This window comes from Manihot esculenta, chromosome 8, assembly GCF_001659605.2.
Source record: "Manihot esculenta cultivar AM560-2 chromosome 8, M.esculenta_v8, whole genome shotgun sequence".
Classification (NCBI taxonomy): Eukaryota; Viridiplantae; Streptophyta; class Magnoliopsida; order Malpighiales; family Euphorbiaceae; genus Manihot; species Manihot esculenta.
Window position 1 is genome coordinate 6,093,751 of NC_035168.2, and position 23,586 is coordinate 6,117,336.

At 34.4% G+C, this 23,586-nt stretch overlaps 2 protein-coding genes and 1 long non-coding RNA gene across 4 annotated transcripts; 1 reads left to right on the forward strand and 2 right to left on the reverse strand.

Annotated features, from left to right (window-relative positions):
• Positions 1-674: 674 nt before the first annotated feature.
• On the reverse strand, positions 675-8,551 carry LOC110621078 (uric acid degradation bifunctional protein TTL). 2 transcript variants are annotated; one of them, XM_021765131.2, is made up of 6 exons: positions 8,195-8,551; positions 8,006-8,097; positions 6,673-6,730; positions 6,146-6,247; positions 5,424-5,580; positions 675-1,301 (listed from the first exon to the last, which is right to left on the reverse strand). In XM_021765131.2, the coding sequence occupies exons 1-6, from the start codon at positions 8,333-8,335 to the stop codon at positions 844-846; spliced, it is 1,008 nt and encodes a 335-aa protein (XP_021620823.1). In that variant the 5' UTR covers positions 8,336-8,551; the 3' UTR covers positions 675-843. The 2 variants fall into 2 exon arrangements, with proteins under 2 accessions (XP_021620823.1, XP_021620824.1); XM_021765132.2 differs by having other exon boundaries at positions 675-1,298; positions 8,195-8,550.
• A 7,482-nt stretch (positions 8,552-16,033) lies between these two features.
• LOC110621080 lies at positions 16,034-18,819 on the forward strand. Its single transcript, XR_002488903.2, has 3 exons — positions 16,034-16,344; positions 16,424-16,520; positions 18,684-18,819. It is a non-coding gene; the product is annotated as an uncharacterized LOC110621080 (long non-coding RNA).
• LOC110621076 (calmodulin binding protein PICBP) lies at positions 17,345-23,555 on the reverse strand. The gene is made up of 3 exons (XM_021765127.2): positions 23,205-23,555; positions 17,730-23,100; positions 17,345-17,597 (listed from the first exon to the last, which is right to left on the reverse strand). Exons 1-2 carry the CDS (start codon positions 23,553-23,555, stop codon positions 17,800-17,802), a joined length of 5,652 nt encoding a protein of 1,883 aa, XP_021620819.1. The 3' UTR covers positions 17,345-17,597; positions 17,730-17,799.
• Between the last annotated feature and the right edge of the window lie 31 nt (positions 23,556-23,586).

A 23,586-nucleotide genomic window follows, 5' to 3' on the forward strand; every position in this document is an offset into this window, starting at 1 on the left:
ACTAGTCTGATTATGAATATTTAAGACTATAAAATTATCATAACTATTGCAATAAGCAATATTTATAAAAAAAAAAAAAAAACATATCAATTTTTTTATATACTGATATTTTTCTGGTACCAAGAAGTTAACTCTCAGTTTATATTAAAGCTCAAACAACATTTCACATTTTAAGAATATTAATTACACTTTCTCACTCAAATTTTAAGAAAAAAAGAATTAAATTGAAGGAAAATAAAAGTTATCTCCAACATTATTTCAAATAATATATAATATTTTCAAATGTAAGATATTATATTTATTTCACAAATAAATTTTATAAATACATTAAAAATATAACATGAGAAATAAAAAAATTATAAATTATATTAATAAAATAAATAATATATTAAGTAAGTTTAATTTTAAATAATTTATTTTAAAATTAATCAATTGATTATAATTAAAATAACATTTGAAACTTTTAGTCATGTCAGTAATATCAAATAAAATATTAATATTTACTGCTACATCAAATTCAATCTCAATTTTAATTATGAGATGATAAAGTTTCAAATTACACTAAAAATAATATTTTTTATATAAATAAATTGGCAAAAATATACAAAGAATTAGGAAGAATTGATAGTTTTGACAAAATATGTCCATTTTCTTATAGCAAGCCCCACCAAACATGCACAAACAGAATGATTCCTTCGTTCTTGTATTACATAAAAAGAGATCAAGCATCAAATATTATTGCTAAACTGTTTATAGCAGAAGTTGATAAGAGCATTTATTACATTCACAATGGAGAAGTTGTACCTGAAAAAACATTGTTTGTTAACTGACCTGCCTAAGGCTCTAGCTGCCCCGATAAGTACTGAATGAGAATGGTGAGAGCAACAGAGGAACATGAAAATGTTCCTTTTTTTGTGATTCTTTGATTTCAAAGACAACAGAAACAAATGGAAAGAACCCAGATGGATGGTACTTACCCGTATTGAAACTTATTCTGTATATTCCAGGGTTCACATCATCAACAATGCTCATTAATTGACCACTTCTTCCATCTGCATCTGTACTTGAAGATGCCAAAAATATCCAACCACCAATATCTATCTTATCAAACATGGGTCGAGGTTGACTGCCCTTCCACATCTCCAAACGCACCTCAACGCCAGCAGCTGGACAACCTCGAGAAACATCCAAGATATGTGTGGTAATGGGTGGTCGGGTTCGAGTTGGGATTTGAGACACATTATCAGAGGAAGAATTTGGAGCAGCCTTTAAATGTCCACCAATAACAGCTACACGATCTTCTAAATATCAAAAGGAAAAAAAAATCAAATAGTAGCAATTGATACAATCTCAATCTCCATGGAAGAGAACAAGCAACCCGTTCTTGGAGAGAGACTCAGGAAAGGAGAACAATCAAAAGCCACGTTTGACTAGGAAATTGCAGAAAAATACTACACCACGTGAGAGATTACAGGCACCTTGTTTTCTGTCCTAATTTTTTTTTCTTGCCATCTTTTTCTTTTTCTTTAGGGGGCGGGGGAGGGGGGGAAGAATTTCAAATTTTCCCCTACACATTTTAGGGATGTTCAGATAAGCCCAAAATAACTTTTTAGCTCAAATTAACCCATAACTTTCTAAGACCAAATAAGTCCATTGTCACCAAAAATATTAAAATAATTTTTTTTACTAAATTTTGTTAATAAAATAATTATTTCATGTTTTTAAATAATAAAAAGTTATTTTTTATTTTTAGTAAAATAAATAACAAAGAAAACCGATATTACCCAATTATCCCCACAGCACACAACAATCCAACACCCAATTATCCCATAGCACACTACAAACCAAATCCCTTCTCATTCTTCTTCTTCCTCCTTTTGAATCTCCCTTCTCTACTTCTTTTCTTCTTTTCTTAGCAAAATTCCTCCCCTATTCTTCATCTCACTCTTGATTATAGATCTCATAGGTTCTAGTGCAGCTGCATTGTTCCTCAGCCTTGTCCCAAACCACCACTCATTCTCGGTTCAATGGGATACCTGCACAGACCCTATTGGATATGCCTTCATCTACAAATAGTTTAACTCGAAGATGAATTGAGCTTTTGGATTCAAATTAATAGGTTTAGTTGGGTTTTATTAAAAACTTGAGAGGCTTATTTGAATGTATTCCATTTTTTACCAAATCCAGTTTTACTTCAAAATTTATGGTGTTGCCAACAAGGTTTGCAAGAATATCCATACACTATCCCACATTCACTTTGTATTCATCCCTAAGGACCTTAATTTTATTTAACTTCATCGTGGAATGTTAGTTAATGTACTGCAAAAGTATAACAGAAACTCAAATAATGAAAAAAATGCAACCATAATGTCATATACTAGAAGGAATAAGAAAGTAGTAGGGAAAGGAGATTAGTTAGAAGACAGTTATTAGTTTTAGAGGGAAACTCTAGTTGACTAAAGTTAATTCTGTTAGTGGCAGTTATTAGAGACCTTCGGGTATAATAGAGATTGAATTGGAAACAGTTCATTCATTCAAGATTCAATAAAACCATCCTTTCCCTCCCAATTCTTATTCTCCTCTCACCTCAGTCTATTCTCTCCACCTCACCTGTTTTTGTTCTACCTTTCTCATCTCAATTCTTCTTCTTTTCTTATCTCAATCTCCATTCTTCAGTCCTTACCACACAATTCCAGCTCCTATTTTACAATTTGGTATCAGAGCAAGGCTGCAAAGGCCAAGGTTAGGGTTTGTCATCTCAAATCTGATTGAATTCCAGCTGAATCTCGATCCTGCTTGTTGCAACAATGACGAGATGCACAACAGTTAATCAAGAAACTCAAATGGTGGAAATGGAAGAACAAATCACAGTTTTGCAAGGAAGTGCAAGGAGAGACGAGGAGAAATCAAGGGAAGAAATTAATCAGAATGCTGATGAGAGCAGGAATGCTATTTTGGATGAGTTGAGAAGCATATTTGGGGCCACCATACCTGATAAAGGGAAAGAAGTTGTGGGAGAAAGCAGTGAAGGAGTGGGAGAGACTCCTATGGCTGCTGGAAACCTGCTGTATCAATTGGGGGCAGAGGTATCCTGCCCAGCCCCAAGGGCCACAGCAATCCACCACTGGGAGATTCTAACAGCACTAGATTTGTTGTTGATTCCCAAGGTATGCCTAAATTCATTCCCAAGATTCAATTGGTGTCTTTTGATGGCGAAGAACCTAGGCATGGATTAGAAAATAGCCCCCAAATTTAGAAAATATTGCCTCCCTAAAAAAAAACCAGTGATATGCAAAAGACCTCACCTACTACCAGCCAAACCCTGGTTAACCAGAATACCACCATTAACTCCACAACCAATAGACCACCCAGGACATGTTACAAATGTGGAGAAAGGTACTTCCCTGGTCCCTTGCGTAAAGCAAAATCTATGATGACACAACAAGGAGATAAAAGTGAAGCAGCTCTAAGTGTAATGCAAAGTCAAAATTTAGAAGAAGGGGAAGAAGAGTAGCACAATGTGATGAAAGGAAATGCTGTTGAAATGCAAGAAGAGGAACATTGTCAGTGCATGCATTGGAGGGAAGTCAGGGGTCTAACACTATTAGGGTGTTAGGGCAGCATAAGAACAAAAAGATGTTGATCTTGGTGGACAGTGGTAGCACTCACAATTTCCTTAATGAGTAAGTGGCTAAGGAAATGAAGTTTCCAATAATTATTGTCCTGCTATTGGTGTAACAGTAATTGATGGAAGAAAAGTCCTGAGAACAAGCGTGTTGTTGAGATACTTTCTGTAAATAGCCTAGATTTATAGTGATTGTGTGCATAATTAGAGATATGATTAATTAGGGAATTAATTTATTTTCTTATCTAGTATGTATTCTTATAAGTAGTATATATACCCAAATTGGCTCGAGGGGAATTCTTTTTTCATCACTGCTTTCATGGTATCAGAGCCAAGAAACTTGGCCTAAATGTGAGTGGCAGATCTGCCACCTTCGTTTGGAGATTTTTAGGAAATCAATTGGTTTCACCACCTAGCCCACCATTCTCGCCAGCTTCCAATTGGCGACATTGTGAAGCGCAGCTACCAGAACCGGCTCCACGCGCCATCGAAGCTGTCTGACTCCGATACACGCGTCGGCGCGTGAACAGTTCTTCGGCGACTCTTTCATGCCGGTGACCCTTCCTCCAACATCACTGGACACCGGCGTTGGTGGATTTTCTGCAAACTAGGCAGCACACGTCTCACATAATAAGAGAGAATTTGCTATAAACTCAAAACAGAATGAAGCAACATGCAGATAAGAAAAGGTTTGAGAGGGAGTTTGAAGTTGGGGACTGGGTTTACTTAAGACGCAGCCTTATAGGAAAACTTCCTTGGCTACAAGGAAGCATTTCAAGCTCATTACTAGGATTTATGGGCCATATAAGGTGTTAGCAAGGATTAGACTTGTGCATACAAGCTACAATTGCCACTTGAGTCCGCTATACACCCTATCTTTAGTATGTCTTCACTAAAGAAGAAAATAGGGGAGCAATCTGTGGTTATTCAAGACCTACCCTCCTTCCAAGAGGATTTTGTGGACATCATGCCTAAAGCAGTTTTGAAGTCTAAAAGGCTATTAAGAGCGGGTAGGCAGATTCCTCAAGGCGTCATTAAATGGAGCAACTTGCCACAAGAGGAAACTACTCGAGAGGATCAAAGTTTCATCCTCAAGCAATTTCCTGAATTCAAATCTTCTTGGGGACAAGAAGGTTCACTTGGGGAGGGGGGGTATTGTCATGTATTTCTAGAAGGAATAAGTAGCAGGGGAAGGGGACTAGTAAGAAGAAAATTATTAGTTTTGGAGGGAACTCTAGTTGACTAAAGTCAATTATGTTAGTGACAGTTATTAGAGACCTTCAGGTATGTTAGAGATTTGATTGTAAACAGTTCATTCATTCAAGATTCAATAAAACCATCCTTTCCCTCCCAATTCTTATTCTCCTCTCACCTGTGACTATTCTTTCCCTTTCACCTATTTCTATTCTACTTTTCTCATCTCGATCTCCATTCTTCAGTCCTTACAACACAATTCCAGCTCCTACTTTACATATAATCACAATCCATAAAAAGTTTAGTTGAAAATGAGTATTAGAAGATATAGTGAAGGGATCAAACCAAGACTTTCATCCACGAGAACCTTAAAATGTGAAGTTTAGTCAATGCATTGTGAAAGTATAAGACAAACACAAGAAGTGAGTAAGATACAAAAAGGTAATCATAATCCATACAAAGATATGTTAAAAAGGCATATATAAAAGATGTTAGGGAGAGATTATAAACCAAGACTCTCTAAACAAGAAACAAAAAAGATCATGGAAATTCCATAAAATAAAAACCAACACCTATCCCCACTATAATATTTAAAAGAAAATACCTTCTACTTTTGTTGCAGAAACTGTGGGATACTGATTACCAGTTGAAGCAGCTATACTTTTGGTTGAGAAGAGCTTTCCAAGACGGAGCTCTGTTATTTTCATTTGCTCTTGTGCTGCAATTTCAAACTCAACTATGGGCCTGTTTTGGAACCGTTTCTGCACAAAACAAAAGAAAAAATCACTTCTTGTTCAAAAAATTGAATATAAGAGAGAAGAAAAAGAAGAAGAGGAGAAAGAATGACAATGAAGAGTGGACTGAGATCAAACATGGTAAATGGGAAAAAAAGTATAGAGAAGTGGTAGAACAATAATTCTCGTGTTGGTGGTGTGTCTGACCAATAAAGAATAATATCAACATCACAAAAGCCCCTCATTGATTTGTGAAAATTGTTTACTTTTACAGCTATTAGTAAACATTTTTCCAGCTGTAGTTTGTAAGATATGTTTTCTTTCAAATGGAACTGCAGCATGAATGTCTCTGAAAGAGTAAAGATCTACTGTTACATTAGAACACATTTAAACAACATCGACATTAGAAAAAGGAAGATTTTGAAGAATATCTGGACAAAAATAATCATCAATAAGCTTATGACTTATTATTTAAAAGCTAATGCCTCGTTAATTCATACTTTAACAAGCAGCATACTAGTTGTTTAGTTCATTAAAGAAGACATGATTCATATTATGGCACTTGAAATGCAAGCTAAAAACCAAACTTCACCTTTAATTCAGCAAGTATTTCAGCAGTACTCCGTCCGGATGCACATATAAGGAATACAAATCCAAACTTTTGCCTGTACTGGGCATTCCCGTCAGAAAGTTCCTGCAAAGAGCATATGGGCCAAAAATGAAGAAATGAGTAAGCTAGTTTTTTAAAGTTACAATATAAACTAGAAGTGTTTTCTTTTACAAAAGAAGGAAATGGATCAGGACACGTAACAGAAATAGACCACCTAATGAATTGGATACATGAACATATCCAGGCAAGAAAAATATAGGATTAGAAGATAACTTCTCCAGCGAGCAATGTTCCTCTGTCCCATGTAACACTAGCAAAACATTTGATACCTCTAATGAATTGGATACATTAACATATCCAGGCAAGAAAAATATAGGATTAGAAGATAACTTCTCCAGCGAGCAATGTCCTTCTGTCCCATGTAACACTAGCAAAACATTTGATACCTCTGACATTAACAGAAGTATACCTCAACAATTTTGAAAATAAAATTGTAAGACCAATCTAACCTGTAAGGTGGAGGCAGTAGAAGTTGCTAAAGCAGTTGACTGCTCTCCCTTACTCCATCTACATTAAAGCAAGTAAAATACTAAGTAAAAGACAGGAAAAGAGAGACGCCTTATGTCTATAAACATCTTGATGAACAAAACTAAATAAAAAATAATGTGTGTCACCACATTCAAGGTGTTAAATTTGGGTCAGGCCTAACTCACCCCAAAAACTAGCTCAAAGGGGAGGATTGCCTATAGCCCATATAAGGGGCACAATACTCCTTTCCACAACTGATGTGGGATTCAACACACCCCCTCACGCCCAGAGTTTTACTGGTAGACCCAACATCGGATGGGGAGGCTCTGATACCATGTTAAATTTGGGCTAGGCCTAACTCACCCTAAAAGCTAGCTCAAGGGGGAGAATTGCATATAGCCCATATAAGGGGCACAATACCCCTTTCCACAACCGATGTGGGATTCAACACAAGGAAAATAATTTGATCGAAAGAATACCTTCAAATACGGCTACATATTAAAATACAGAGTTATATGTCAAACGAAACATTATACTTCAAAGTTATCATCATAACAATCCCATGAAAGTATTCAGTGAAAGACAGGAATATTGTAAATTGACAGAGAGACAGAGAGCACATATTGAGTCGAAGCTTGTTAGGACAAGTAAGCCTACACGGGTTTTTAAAAAAACAAGAGAAAGTCATATATTTATGAAAAACTTGAAATAAGAATACATTCAAAATTTTCTATAATTGTGTAAAAAAAGTAGACAAAAATATAGTAAAAATAGTGATTAAGGACCAAATTATATCAACTTTATACACACATGCATCTTAAAATAGCTCCTTTAAATTATGTTTCTTACGTATATAGTCTAAAAATGAATTTATCAACATGTTTTAGCATACTGTGACCGTTTATAGCCTACCAACTATGCTTATCCCTCAGTATCGCGAATTACTAAATTATTAAAATTAACACGTATGACAAATCCTGAATTAGGTAACATTGATCGAAGTTACATGATTAGCAGTTAGCACCCCCCGCATGGAAACTCAGAGTTAGTCAACAAAAGCTGCCAAGTTATTTTCTGAAACTTCTATTGATGCTATTCATTTCAGATGAGTAAACTCAGAGTTAGTCAACAAAATTTTAAACACAAACTGCTACACAAGTAGAAAAGAAAACGGATGTTTTCTTTTGTTGATTGAGCTCCAACCCGTTTCCAGATAGTTGATGCTGATTAATAGAGTATAAATTACATATAAATTAAATATCAAAAGAAACAGAAAAGTTGAGGTACAGGATAGGGGACAAATGAAAACTCAACTGAGCAGAAGCATGAGAAGCATGGGCGGAAGAAGGCGATTGTCCAATCGCAGGATGAGCTGAGAATGCTTCAAGCCAACCATTGACATCAACCTTTACGATATAATACCAGGTAGAATAGTATTAGTATAAAGAAACGCACATACACAGAATTTTTTTTTTTTAAGAAAAAAAAAAAAGGAATCTTTACCTTGTTGAACCAGATGTTTCTGGCGGCAGAGATGGCATCATCAAGGGAAGTAAAAGGGTAAGCCGACGCCATTTCTTTAGCGAATCTGGTGCTGCCACAGCATGCGAAAAAGTCCTGCTCCTCAAATCTCTCCAAAGTCATATTAGTTCCTTATACTTTCCTCTTCTTCTTCTTCTTCTTCTCCTTCCTCCTCTTCTTTAAATTTCCGATGGATCAAAGCTGAAGTAGGCCAACGCCGATTGAATCTCAATGGTGCTGAAATTGATGGAGGATTCAAAGGCTGGTGAGAATCGGGGGATATCAGTCTTCTGATTCTCTCTCTGTGTAGGAAATTAGGAGTGTATTTTCAAAATACATGGGTTGTAGTAAATTATTAAGGATAATTTAGTATTTAGCACTAATTAATTTTTTAATTTTAAAAATTATAAAAAAATTTACTATTTAATTATTATAATATTAAATAATTTATTAATTTTAAAAGTATATTAAAATATCTTTAATATTTTAAAAAATTTATTAATTAATCTCTTATTAATTTTACAGTTAAATATTTTATTAATTAATTTTTTAAATTTTAAAAATTTTATTAATAAATTTTTTTTGTGTTAGAGATATTCTAAATTTTTTATAATATTTAATTATTAAAATTAATGAAATAATTAATTAGCATAGTTTTTAAAATATTAAAAAATATTTTAATACACTCGTTAAAATTAAGAGAAATTTTTTAATATTATAAAAATTAATTTATAATTTTCTAAAAAATATATTAAATATTAAAAAATTTATTAATCAATTTTTCTTAATTTAAAATATAGAGTGTTTTATTATTTAATTTTTAAAATATAAAAAAATTTATTAATTAATCTCTTAATTTTATAAAAATATAAATGATTTAATTTTTTTAATTGAGAAAATTTTATATTTTTTTATATTTAATAATTAAAATTAATAAAAAAATAATTTTAAAATTTTAAAAATATTTTAATATATTTTTTAAAATTAAAATATTAATTAATAAATTTTTATATTACAATAACTAAATAATAATTTTTTAATTATTAATATATTATCATCTAAAATGGAACTTAAGGTTTGGCCGCTTTGTATACTTTCCAATACTTGTTAATTTAATATAATATTTAAAAAATTATTAACTAGCATAAATTTTTTATTGTGAAATTTACAATTTAATCCCTGGATATTGTCATTATTAACAAGTCAGTCCCTGCATTTTTAAAAACCTATTAAAACGTCTCTTATTTTTTCTTTATGTCAACGAAATAGTCCTTCCGTCCTTTTTTCCTTTAAAAATAAATAAATGATGAGAGAGAAAAAATTTTAAAATCCAATTTTACTCTCAAATAAAACACTTTATTTAGTTCTTAGATATTGCTATTATTAACAAGTCAGTCTCTACATTTTCAGAAATCTATTAAAAAATATCCTTATCTTTTCTCATATCTATTAAAATATCCTTATCTTTTCTTATATCTGTTAAAATATCTTTATCGTTTCTTTCCGTCAACGAAATAGCCCCTCATCCTCCTCCTCCTTCAAAAAGAAGAAAAGAAGAAGAAAAAGAAGAAGAAGAAGATGATGATGATGATGAAGAAGAAGAAGAAGAAGAAGAAGAAGAAGGAGAAGAAGAATCTCCTCCTCCTTAAAGAAGAAGAATAAAAAGAAAAATCAAAGAGAATCAGAGAAGAAGAAGAAGAAAAAGAAGAACCAAAGAAGAAGAAGAGGAGAAGGAAGAATCAATGAAGAAGAAGAAGAAGAAGAAGAAGGAGGAGGAGGAGGGAAAAAAGGGGGTAATTTGGTCTTTTGCTATATTTTTAACTACAAAAATAGATGAAAGGATTATTTTGTTGACAGAGATAAAAAATAAAAACGTTTTAATAGGTTTCTGAAAATATAGGGACTGACTTGTTAATAATAGTAATATCCAGGGACTAAATTGTAAATCTCCCTTTTTATTTAATTTTATTTTTTTAATTTTTTTATTTAATTTACACAATGAAAGTTTTAGATTTTGAGATATTATGGTTTAAATTTTTCAATTAAACATTTTTGCAAGCAATAATAATTTAATAATGAAATACACTCATCATTAATGAACTTTTATATTATAATTTTGGAAATTACAATGTAAACATAAATATTAAAGTATATCATAAAAATAGAAAAATAAATCGTGCAATACACCAAAATTACAACTAGTTTAGTTTTAATTTAAAAGATATTATACCGAAACTAGATGCCTCCAAATAGGATAATTCATTCTTTCTATATCCCCTTCTAAATCCATTATGCTGCATTACCAAAAGTTATTACAATGACGCTACTTCTAGAATTATATATTAATTAACAATAAGTGATGCAGTCGGAAAGTAGAGATATGTTGCGATTGGTTAAACTTATAAAAAAAGGGAATGTGAGGTGATTAGTATCTATGACAGTCGACGCTCAAGTCAGTAAACTAGAGAATATGACCAGTATAAAGAATTGTTTAGAATTCAAAGAGTAATTGTGTAGAAATTGTGTGTCTTTGTCTCTGTGATCGTTGGCTTTTATACTATAAGAGGACAAAATTAAATATAGTATTTTCTGATAATCCGATGATGATGTGATGTGGCCGGTTTCTTGATAAGGGATTTCACCAGTTTAGCTAGTCGGTGATCATGTGATTACAGGTGTAACGGGAATCCACAACATTGTGCCTGCTAACCATAAATTTATGTGAAGGCTCAATCTTTTCAGGGGAAGGCGAGTCTTGATAAAAAATCGGATGTAATGATGTCTGGATCTTCTCTTTCTTGGGCGAGACTGTGCATCCGCTTATCAGACTCTTGCCATATGGCTCTATTTTATGGTGACAACTCACGACTCACTTTGGGTGATTCTTGTGTAGTATCAGAGAACCCCGCTGGTCTTCGATTCTTCATATTCAAAGGTGATAGTTTTGTTTTATTGATCTAGGACACATGGCATGATTAGATTGGTCTTCCCTACTTGTGTCGTTTTGCATGCTTCTGCCTATAAATAATGATTGTCTTATTTCTCGAGCTGTATTCAAAACTTTATCGGCTACACCATTGCATAAAACCCTTCTACTATGCTTTTGCTTACAATTGATGTCCACAAAAATTCTGGCCGCTCCTCTTCTCTATTTTTACCCCCTTGTTTCAGGGTATTTATTATTTGCTTTCTCCTTTTATAGAAATGAGTAGGGGCACCTTCTTTTCTTCTTCTTTTTCTACTGGTGGAAGTTCTACCTCCGACTCTTTCTTCCACGGCCACATTCCCACTTTTATGGACAATCATATTCATGCGGAGTATACCATCATGGTCTACGAGGAGCAGCTGAAGGTGAGTCTGTAACACCCCCTACCCGGTTATTTAATTAACCGAGCCGAAGACATTACATTTTGCAACGGTTTTCTTATTTTTCCTTTAATTTATATCACGTAATTCATGGTCTTTTTTTTTACCGAAAATTCGACAGAGTTTTCCCTAAAATATGGGCTTAATTCCACCTGTAAATAGTAATATCACACTTCTATAAACTTCAATCTTACCCCCCAAACTTTTTTAACATCAACACAATTTCAACTCAGATCAAACACTTCATAAACCATCTCATTAATCTCAACACAAAAACTTATACTAATAACCAATATTTACACCAAAAATTAAAATCTTCAAATATATCTAATTCACAACCATATACAACTTCATCTCTAAATCTTTATCTCTAAATCTTTATGTATATGCCAGATTTCCAAAATCAACTTTATATAAAATTTACAAAATATACCCCAAGATAATTAATAATGTAACTCTGGTTGGGTTGATGCAGATCTTGATCTACTGCTTCTTGAATTTACAACCTACGCGAGGAAAATAAATTCATACGCACTAAGCAAATTGCTTAGTGGTGCTCAACTTTTTTTTTTTAAATAAAACATTTAAATCAAAATTCATTTATCAACAATAAATCAAACAAATGACAATAAACTATATAGCAAATAATTTGAAATAATGCTAAATCATATTATTATTTCATATATATATATATATATTTGAATTTCATGATCTTTTTTTTCATATAGAAAATTTTATTTTCTCTTAATACATTTATTTATTTTTTTTAATTTTTTTAGCCCCTATAAATTTAAATGGGACTATTAAGTCAGATAAGAAAGCTATATTGTAGAACACAAAGTGCCAAATAATTGTATGACTCAAAAGAGTTTATAACGGTAGCGGTAGAGTATATCAGCCGTACCTGTAGAGTACCAATCAGTGTAACTGTAGTGCAGTACTGCAAGATGGCATGCCACACCCTTAAACTAACTCACAATTCCCACCAAACTTACTAGGGCCACACTTTAAATAATTTATACATTTAAACATTTAAACTAACTCACAATTCCTACCAAACTTACTAGGGCCAGACTTTAAATAATTTATACATTTAAACATGGAGACAAAAATTTCAATATAGTATAACTTTTAATTATTCAAACCGTAATACTTTATCATATTACAATTCTGCTTTTAAATATTGTCATATCATGTAAATCTATTAATTCAATTCAACTACATAAATTACAAATTCATAATTTAATTCTTAATTAATTAATTATTATTATTTTATTATTATTTTTTTCCTAATCTAATATATTTTTCTATTAATCACGATACACTATATCTCATTTCTCTTTTTCTTTTAATTTTTATTTTTATCCAACAACTTTCTTTCAATCCTAATTTAACTAATTTACAATGTTTAACGTATAAAAAGTAGTATTCCTTATTTAGACTAATAAATTTTTTTTGTTACTGTATTTTAGCCAAATTACATCCCTCCACTTGGTCCATAACTTGAGTTTTAGTCAAATTACATATTAATTTCAAAATTTTCTATTTATCAAGTTTAGCTTTTCTTCAAACTTTAATCATGTAATATAACTAAAATATTATTCACTTGATATAGTTCTACTAAGGTAGTAAAATTTTCAAACAAAACATAATTAACAAATTATTGAATTTATTCAAATAAAGTTGAGCACAAACCTTAAACCTTCCAAAATCTTCCATAAACTTAAAATTTTATAATATTCATTTCTTTTCCCTTTGGAGTTTCCACACTTCCCTTCTACTTCTTCGTGAAAAATAAACAAACAAATTATATTAATACAATATTCCTCATAAATATTCACATAAAAATGATAAAAAACATTTCTACATCAAAACCCCTAACATACTTTTAAATTTTCCAACACTTAGTTACTATTCACTCTCCCTCAACCTTGAATTTCTCCTTGATTTCTCTTCTTTTCTTCAAATTCTACCTTGGAAAGGTGTTGGGAGAAAATGGGTAATTGATTGAAGGTGGAAATTTGAAGAAATTTGGTGTAGAAGACAAAAGATGGAGAATTGGAATTTCTTCTTGGTTCACGGGAAGAAAGAAGAAAAATGGAGAAGATGGCTTCTTCTTCTAGTCTTTTCTTTTATTTCTTCTTTTTTTTTTTTTATAAAATTTATTTGGTTAAGTGGTTACAATTGAGCCACTTGTCTTTAAATTAAAATTTAATTCATCTTATTCTTCTCTTTTTTTTATTTTTCTTTCTCTTTTTTATTATTTATTTTATTTTATTTTATTTTATTTTATTTTATTTTAGAAGTTACAGAGTCTTTATGAATGTGCAAAAGTGTTCACCTTTATGTCATGGCCGAGGACTATAATAGCTATATTAAACTTATGAAGGGGCTCTGTGCCGGCCATGGTGTCACCCTCTTTAATGGTTTCTAGTGTCGAGACCCTTGTTGAGAGATTGGATTGTACAAGGTTGATTCTTAGGGCCATGCTAGGAGGGTAGTTGGAGAAATGGTAGCTTTCCGAAGGATGAGATCAAGCAAGAGGGAGAGAGACAAGTTGAGAAAAATCCCATCGTCCAAGTCTCTACTAATAGATGTAGAAAATACTAGTGTAATAGAGATTTGGGAGGAGAAAACTGAAGACCTCTCTCTTCCCATGTGATCTTTTATAATAAAAATATATATTTTGCATATCTCGTTATTACTTTCACTAAGTATTTGTATGTTCCGTACCTTCATATGATTGTCGTTACTGATGATTTAAATAATTTTAACAATTGGCTAAGCAGATACCACCCTACCAGCCCAAGAACCTAGTGTATCACCATTTTTTGCCCAAAAAAGGGGTTAAGGCAGGTTCACTTAACATGGCCTAACACCTGGTTAGCGGTCATAAAATAATTTAGAGAATTTTTGTGAAACAGGATAAGTACCTGAGCATGTGGCCTAATAGACTCCCGCCTTCTGAGCATGAAATTCCTTAGAGAAGTTTTGCAATATTGGACTTATACCCAGTTGTGCATCTTGAGGCTTGGTCATAAGAATTCCCTAACAACTTTAATTTCTTATTGACACCTTCGTCTTTCGGAATTTGGTGCCCACAGGTTTGCCTATCGGTTGCTCGTACGGTTGCCTAGCATAAGATGTTTTGTTTTGCGAGACTAACACTGACCTGATAGAACTCACCTTGTGACCTGTTTTGGTGAAACTTGCCTTGTGGCTTGACGGAACTTGCTTCGTGACCTGTCCTGGCTGAACCCACCTTGTGGCCTTGATTAGTGGGACCGAAGCCTGGATTGTAGTTTGACAGAACCCACCTTGTAGCCTTGATTAGTGGAACTAACGTTCGGATTATAGTATGATAGAACTCGCTTTATGATTTGGTCTAGAAGAACCCGTCTTGTGGTATTAATTAGTGGGACCGATGACTCAGTGTGGTCAGACGAAACCCGTTTTGTGACCTGACCTGGCGAAATCTGCTTTGTAACCCTAATTAGTGGGATCTAGGCTCGGATTGTTGCATCTGTATTATAGTCTTATTTAGTGGAATTAATACTTAGATTATGACATGGCGAAACCCGCCTTATAACATGTTATAAATATCTTGTTTAGCGGAACTAATACTTAGATTATAACCTAATAAAACTCGTTTTATGATTTTATTTAGCGGAACTAACACTCGAATTGTAGTATTGTAATCCTAATACCCAGATTGTATCAAGACATAATCGGCCTTGTGGCTTTTTTTTTTTTTTTCTATCTCCTTGCCTTTCTTTCTTTTTGTTTTTCCTTTTACTTTTGTTTTTCTTTTTGTTACTTCTAAAATTTGCCCACTAGTTATGGGTATTTAGGCCATCTCCAACGCTGCGCCAAATTCTATTTTGGCATTAGAGATGGCCCTCCAATGCAGCATCAACATTCAACGGGATTTTGGCGCTGCGCTACAGTGTCACGCCAACACTGTAGCAACGCCATTTTCTTTTTTTTTTTTTTAAATTTATAATATAATTCAAAATTTATATCTTTTTCTATTTTTTTTAAATATATAATATAATTCAAAATTTATATATATTTTCAATTAAGTTTATTTTTTTCACTCTCATAATTTATTATACTTTTAATTTATTTTATATTTTTATAATTATTAAAATTTAATTTAAATTAATATATTCATAATTATAAATAATATTTATAATAAATTAATTTATTTATAATATATTATATAAAATATTGGATGAAAATATAAAATATATAAATATTTAGAGTGAATATATAAAATTATATAAATTTTTTGAGTGAAATATATAAATAAAATTAAAATAAAATAAATAATATAATATTAAAGAAAAAATAATATAAATAAAATATTTTTTTTGATATTAAAAACTAGTGCAGAAGGTTAATATAATATTGCACTATAAAAAATGTTGCATAAGATGGCGTTAGTCGCTGAGCTCTTGATCAGATAACCCGTGAACTGACGTTGCGCTTTTTTTTTTCAAATACTTCACATGCCATATTGCTATACGGTGATTTAATTCTGTGAGATAAAATTCCTTAAAATCTCATCTCTTGTAATAGCGTTTTAGAAGGTATACACATGATAAACTAGCAAATTGTTCTGAATTGAACCTTAGATTTGGTACCGTTTCTCGTCAACAGTGGCTAACAGTTCGTTGCCCAAAGCCAAGGGTTCCAATGATCAAATGAGGCAAGAGATAGAACGCTGCTTTCTTTGGCAGCCATTCCCGTGCATGGATATGCAGGTAAAAGAAAAAAAGAGACAGAACGCTGCCGCGACGACAATGATTAGACTGAGCCTTTTTTTTCCTTTCTTTTTTGAAGGATTTCTCTTAAATCCTACATTGAGATGAGGCACGCACTGTTTCAGACGTCTAAATATCAACGGTCAATCTCCTGGTTCTGTGTTTTATTCAGTAATGTGGGTTTTTGAATTCTCTACTTTCCTTTTTTTTTTTCCTGTTTATTTTGCTACCAGGCAGCTGTGTCTCAAGATCACATGATTTTAAAGTTCTGCTTGCTGGGTACCTTCCAGATGGTCGCTAATTTTTAAATTTGATATCATATCAAGATGGATTTTTGTCTAATTTGTTTCGAGTTCAAGTGAAATGGATAGGGTTAAAATCTCTGATTCTGTGACAAAGATAAGTGCACTAAAGATGCACTGTTTTTGTCTGTATTGATGAGCAATTGCATAAGGATTGTCTAATTAGATATAGAGTCTCTCTCAGGCAATGACCAATTGCGTTGGCATATATCATTCCTTCAATGCACATGAGCTGTTTTTTTACTCGATAATTCATGATTAGAAGATGGGTCTTTGTTTTCCATTTTTTTTAATCATAGTGATGGTGACTATGAATAAATAATCATTAGCCTTGTTATGTAGCTGTCATCAAGTGTCTTCTGTGCATACACCTTGTCATGTGACTAGCTGCGTGGCTTCACAAATTCTTTATCAGACTTTCTTTATTCCTTTGTCTCCTCTTCACACCTCTCCTTTTTGTCAAATGCTTATGTATGTGGTATGGCAGCTTACTGTTTCATGATTGCATGTATTTTCAATCCTTTGCTGGATTGTTAAAGTTTGATGGGGTTATTATCAGAAAAATATGCTGTAACAAGACTTTGCCTTTAATCACTATAGCATTTTATAGTGTATAATCTAAAATCCACTGAAACTGAATGAATGACACATACAATACACCTTACAGGCTGCATTATATATATATATATATATATATATATATATATATATATATATACACACACGCACATATACATATATATATGTCATCACTCTTCACAGGTACTAAGAAGCTCCAAAAATTGCTAAAAATTGTTTTCACTGTATGTACCTTCACAAATCTCCATTGAACTTTTGAGTTGCAACTTTCTGATTGACTTTCTTCCACAAATGATGGTTTTTGCTGAAAATTTTAATGATGTATAGAGCCATTTGAAATGAGCATTAAAAGGTAGCTTCTTGTCACCATACCTGCATATTTATTGAACAAAATTGTAGGTTAATTTGTGCACTTTAAATATGTCCATTTAATGCAATCCATCTTTTGCCTTATTTTCGGATGCTCTATGCTCTTCTTATGTCAACTTAGGGATTTATTCTTACCTTCCGAATAAACTTCAGGTTTATAGATTTTGAATCCAGAGTAGCTTTAGCATTGGGAATTTCTCCCCTTTCAACTTCCAATAGTAGGCATGACTGACTCAAAAGCTTCCACAAGCAACTGCACTTTTCTTTTTCGAGCTGGAGTTAATTTAGTAACAACCTTTTGAAGTGCATAGTCAAGCATCCATTCATCAGCATTTTTCCTATCCTCCACATCTTGATGCCTTAGATGAACTTTTTCTGGATCCTTCTCAGGCTCCAAGGGCAGGAATTGTGGCTCCCGCAAATTCAACTTCTTAACCTTTTCCAATGCCTTGACGAATCTCTTAAGAAGGATTAGCCTTTTCAGATTGCTCCAGTTCTTCTGTGCTGGCGGTTTAGGCTTATTTTCTTCCATGAATGCAGTTTTTTCTTTGTCTGCTATAGCATTCTTTTCAGGAATCAGGTATGGTTCTTTTGGATCCAGCATGGAGCTTTGCTCTATTTTTGTACTGCTGGATTCTCCAAAGCTCTCTTTGGCATAACCAATGTAATTTGAGATATAAGATTCCCCTCCTTCATCAGGTTGCCTTTCAAGGAAATCCTGATCTCGGATTACATCACTGCTGACTGATTGATCATCATGTGAGTCATCTTGAATATCTGGAACCGGGATTTCATCAATTGCTTCTTCAACCATTCTTATGGCTTCAATCTGCTGGAGTTCGATCTTTTGGTTGCCTGCTTTATGATTATTTATATCTTTATCCTGAGAAAAACCTTGATGAGAACAACCATTATCCATTCCGTAAGATGTGTTTGCATCATCTGCTTGTTCTTCCTTGTCTGGCCCCTCCTCGAGTAGACTTGCACTGCCTGAAACCATGTGCTTGTATATTAAGTACCAAAGTCTCATATTTTTCTGCTTTTCATGTGCTCTGTCAGCAGAACTGAATTTAGATTCTTCATGTGCAGAAAATTCTTGGAAACACTTATTTTGAAGCACATTTTCTCCTTCAGTGACTTTAGATGATTCTTCCTGCAGTTCAGAGACAGAAACAGAAATGTGTGCATTGTCATCTGCAATTGATCCTGCCAAATTTTTTTGGATTTGGCTTTTGGTTCCATCTGAATGTTCACCAGTGAGATCAATTCGACAATCTGACACCAATGTTTCACTGTTGAATTCAAAATCACGATCTTGGACTTCTAAAGCAGAAATCAAACTTACTTCTACAGGAACTTCTTGGAGAATTTCTCCATTTAGTGAAACTTCATCATGAGAACTGGTTGCCACATCAGCTGACTCTAGGGAAGGCTTATCAGATAAGTCAGCTTCGCCTGGCTCCAGCAAACAGTAATTGGTATGTCCAGGGTCATCATCTTTGGCAATGGAATTTTGGTCACCATTATCATGATTGAGATCTCCAATTTTTTCCTTCAAGCCTGTGGAAGTGAATTCAGAAGTCAAAATACTCGGTGCTGTGTGAGTGGAACCAGATTCTGAACATGGTTTATTGACCTCAGAACTAGATTCTGGAAAGTCCTCCTCTGATGTGTAGGAGTTACTGACTTGGTCTTGATCCTCTTTGGGGAATGATGATTTACGAAGAGAGATTCCAAAATTGTTTTCTTTTCCTTTTCCAGAACCATTTTCATAAGAGGAAGCAGTAAAAGTTTGAGCTGGAGTTGCATGTGAAGAAGCAGCTACATGATACGTTGGACTAGTACCAGTTTCTGGTAATGGAACAATTGTTTCAAATGCCTGAACAAGCAAAGCTACTTTTCTTCTCTGAGCTGGGGCTAGTGTAGAAATAACCTGTTGAAGTGCATAATCAAGCATCCATGCCTCGGAATTTTTTCTGTCTTCCATGGCCTGATGGCGTAGATAGATCTTTTCTGCTTCAGGTTCAAGCTGTACTGGTAGATGCTGTAGCTTCCGAGGATTGAAGTTCCTCACCTTTTCCAATGCCTTGACAAATCTCTTGAGGATAATTATCTTTTTCAGGTTACTCCAGCTCTTGGGTGCTTGCTGGTTAGATTTGCTTTCTACATCGGATTGTGTTTTCTGTCCTTCTGGCCCATGCATAGTATATTCATTCAGCCTCATTTCTGCCTGATCTTGTTCCGCGCTTTCTTTACCTGAATCAAACCCACTTGCAGCATGAATCTTTTCTCCCTTGTCTAACATGCTGTCGATTTTAGTTGATTGATCATCAGATGAGTGATCGGGAATTTCTGAGAGGATTTTATCAAACGCTTCCTGTACCAATTTAATGGCACTGCGCTGGTAAAGCTCAATCTTATGGCTGCCTCTATCACGATCATACACCTCCATGCCCTGATCTTTTCCAGAAAAATCTCCACAAGAATCTGAATTGTTCATTGCAGGCAAAGTGTTTGCATCTTCCCCTTGTTCCTTATCCATTTTGTTAACAGTTGGCTGCATTTCGTAATCTGAAGCAATACCTGATGCCATATGTTGATATATCAGGGTCCACAGTCCTGCGTGTCTTTGCTTCTCCATTTGGGTTTTCTCTACTACAGGAGAGTTGCAATCAGGCTCAGAATCTGTCCCTGGGAACTGATTGTCTTGCAGAAGATCTTCATTCTTTTCCTCTCTATCTGAAGTTTGTTCAACTAGTTGGTCACATGTGGAAACAGAAGAAATCGCACCATTTATTGTGCTTGCATCCTCAATTGCTTTCGCGCGTAGGCTTCTGGATTTATCAATTGGCTCTCTAGCTGAACTTGTTGAAGTCATTGCCTCTGAAGTCTTCAATTCTGGATCAGCTTTGTATGCATCAAAGTTCAAACCTGAAAATCTATTGGGCTCCGAATCTGTCCCTGGGAACTGATTGTCTTGCAGAGGGTCTTCATTCTTTTCCTCTCTCTCTGAAGTTTGTTCAACTAGTTGGTCACATGTGGAAGCAGAAGAAATCACATCATTTATTGTGCTTGCATCCTCAAATGCTTTTGTGCATAGGCTTCTGGATTTATCAGTTGGCTCTCTAGCTGAATCTGTTGAAGTCATTGCCTCTGAAGTCTTCAATTCTGTTTCACCTTTGTACGCATCAAAGTTCGAACCTGAAAATCTATGGGGCTCAGATTCTATCCCTGGGAATTGATTGTCTTGCAGAGGGTCTTCATTCTTTTCCTCTATGTCTGAAGTTTGTTCAACTACTAGGTCACATGTGGAAGCATAAGAAATCACATCATTTATTGTTCTTGCATCCTCAAATGCTTTCGCGCTTAGGCTTCTGGATTTATCAATTGGCTCTCTAGCTGAACTTGTTGAAGTCATTGCCTCTGAAGTCTTCAATTCTGGATCACCTTTGTACGCATCAAAGTTCAAACCTGAAAATCTATTGGGCTCCGAATCTGTCTCTGGGAACTGATTGTCTTGCAGAGGATCTTCATTCTTTTCCTCTCTCTCTGAAGTTTGTTCAACTAGTTGGTCACATGTGGAAGCAGAAGAAATCTCATCATTTATTGTGCTTGCATCCTCAAAAGCTTCCGCGCTTAGGCTTCTGGATTCATCAGTTGGCTCTTGAGCTGAACCTGTTGAAGTCATTGCCTCTGAAGTCTTCAATTCTGGATCACCTTTGTATGCATCGAAGTTCAGACCTGAAAGTCTATCGGGCTCAGAATCTGTCCCTGGGAACTGATTGTCTTGCTGAGGATCTTCATTCTTTTCCTCTCTGTCTGAAGTTTGTTCAACTAGTTGGTCACATGTGGAAGCATAAGAAATCACATCATTTATTGCGCTTGCATCCTCAAATGCTTTCGCGCTTAGGCTTCTGGATTTATCAATTGGCTCTCTAGCTGAACTTGTTGAAGTCATTGTCTCCGAAGTCTTCAATTCTGGATCACTTTTGTATGCATCAAAGTTCAAACCAGAAAATCTATCGGGCTCCGAATCTGTCCCTGGGAACTGAGTGTCTTGCAGAGGATCTTCATTCTTTTCCCCTCTTTCTGAAGTTTGTTCAACTAGTTGATCACATGTGGAAGCAGAAGATATCACATCATTTATTCTGCTTGCATCCTCAAATGCTTTGGCGCTTAGGCTTCTGAATTTATCAATTGGCTTTCTAGCTAAACTTGTTGAAGTCGTTGCCTCTGAAGTCTTCAATTCTCGATCACCTTTGTATGCATCAAAGTTCAAACCTGAAAATCTAGCTTCATTGACATTTTGGAGAAATTCTCCACCTGCTGGAATTTCCTCATGGCAGGTGCCAGCAATATCATCAAACGGCAGGATATCACACTGTCCAGGATTTTCGACCTTTTGTAAGATGGTATTAGCGTGCTCAGGATGATCAACAGGAAGAAAATAATTATGGGAGTTGGATGCAACAGTTCCCTCTCCCTTCTTGTCTGTACAGTATTCTTTACTTTCTTCTGTGGATAACTCACTGAGCTGCAGTTTCTTGTTCAGACACAGACGAGGATGTAATACCTCTTCAAGTATACTCTCACCAACACATTTATAATTGTTGGTATCTTCATCATCTCCACCATAATTGCTTTCTCCATTAAAGTCAGCTTCTGGTTCAGCCATTTTTCTGATTGAAGTGATTTCTCTGCTCTTCTGGGTTGTTTCTGGAATTGCAGCATCTGTTTGGCAACCCATTTTGCTTGCTTGCATTCCTTTCTTTGCTTTAGTAGAACGTTTTGCTCTGTTAAAGGATCGACTTTCCAATTTGATACTTCTCTGAGTCTTCAGCTGACGTCTCCTCATTGATACAAAGCGCTTTAATGGAGGTAAATCAGAGTGGCGATGGCCATGAAGTGAACAATAACTATATGTGCACACTTTCATGGCTGAAATTCTTTCATATTCACTTCCTCCTGGTTGAAGCTCAAGATGGTCAGGAAACTTGGAATCCTTGAGAACTGAAGAACATGTGGCTTTTTGTATGCTTGAGTCAACCATTTGAGAGTATTTCTTCATGGAAGGCCTCTTTGTTCTTATACTGTTCATTTTTGTTAAGATTCTTTGAGGTCTCAAAGAAGGTGTTCTGGTTATGGCCCTCATTGATTTGTTACCAGAAGCTAAATTGGGCTTTAAATTCTTCGAGCTTTTCTTACTTTTATCCTTGCTACTCAAACTAGACTCAGGGCTACAAGAACTTGCCTGAAAATGAGCGTCCTTTACATCACAATGGCTCCTTTCCTTCAGTTGACTAGCTGATGTATCTGCATCATTTGATGAAGCAATTGAAGATAGATTTCTCGTCTTGATTGATCTGGACTTCTTCAGTTTCCCCTTCAGGTCAGATCCCCCAGAAGACTTCCTCATCAAAGATCTCCTGTATTTTGTACTAGACAACCTTGTCAAACTCTTTGAAGGCTTAAAACTAGATCTTCTCGTCAAAATTCTTGATGATTTCTGCATAGAAAACCAAATATTTGGTTAAGAACAAATAGATTTAAAAGTGAAAAAACACTAAGATTAGTGCTATCAGAACTAGATTCCTATTTCTAATATCTTGCCTGTAAACTCTCCTTCCTTGCATCAGAAGAAGTGGTGGTCTTCATATAATTTGGCGATGCATCTGATATGTCCGCTTGATCAAGCTGCAGTAAACTTGCTATACCACTCGGGAAGGTAGAGAGAGAATCAAGTTGAACTCTTGCTTGTCTTGTAGTGAGCCTCAAGCTTGGCAATCTGACGAGCTTGATTGATCTCAACTTCTTCACTTTCCTCGTTGGCTCTGCTGCTCCCTTGTGCTTGATGTCCTGATTCTGATGACCTGAAGATGATGATCCAGTGGTCACAAACGAGCTCTCAGACATGGTTGAATAATCAAAATCTTCTTCATTTACAATCTCACAAGGATCCATTCGTTGAATCTTTAAGAGGGGCAAATGGGTT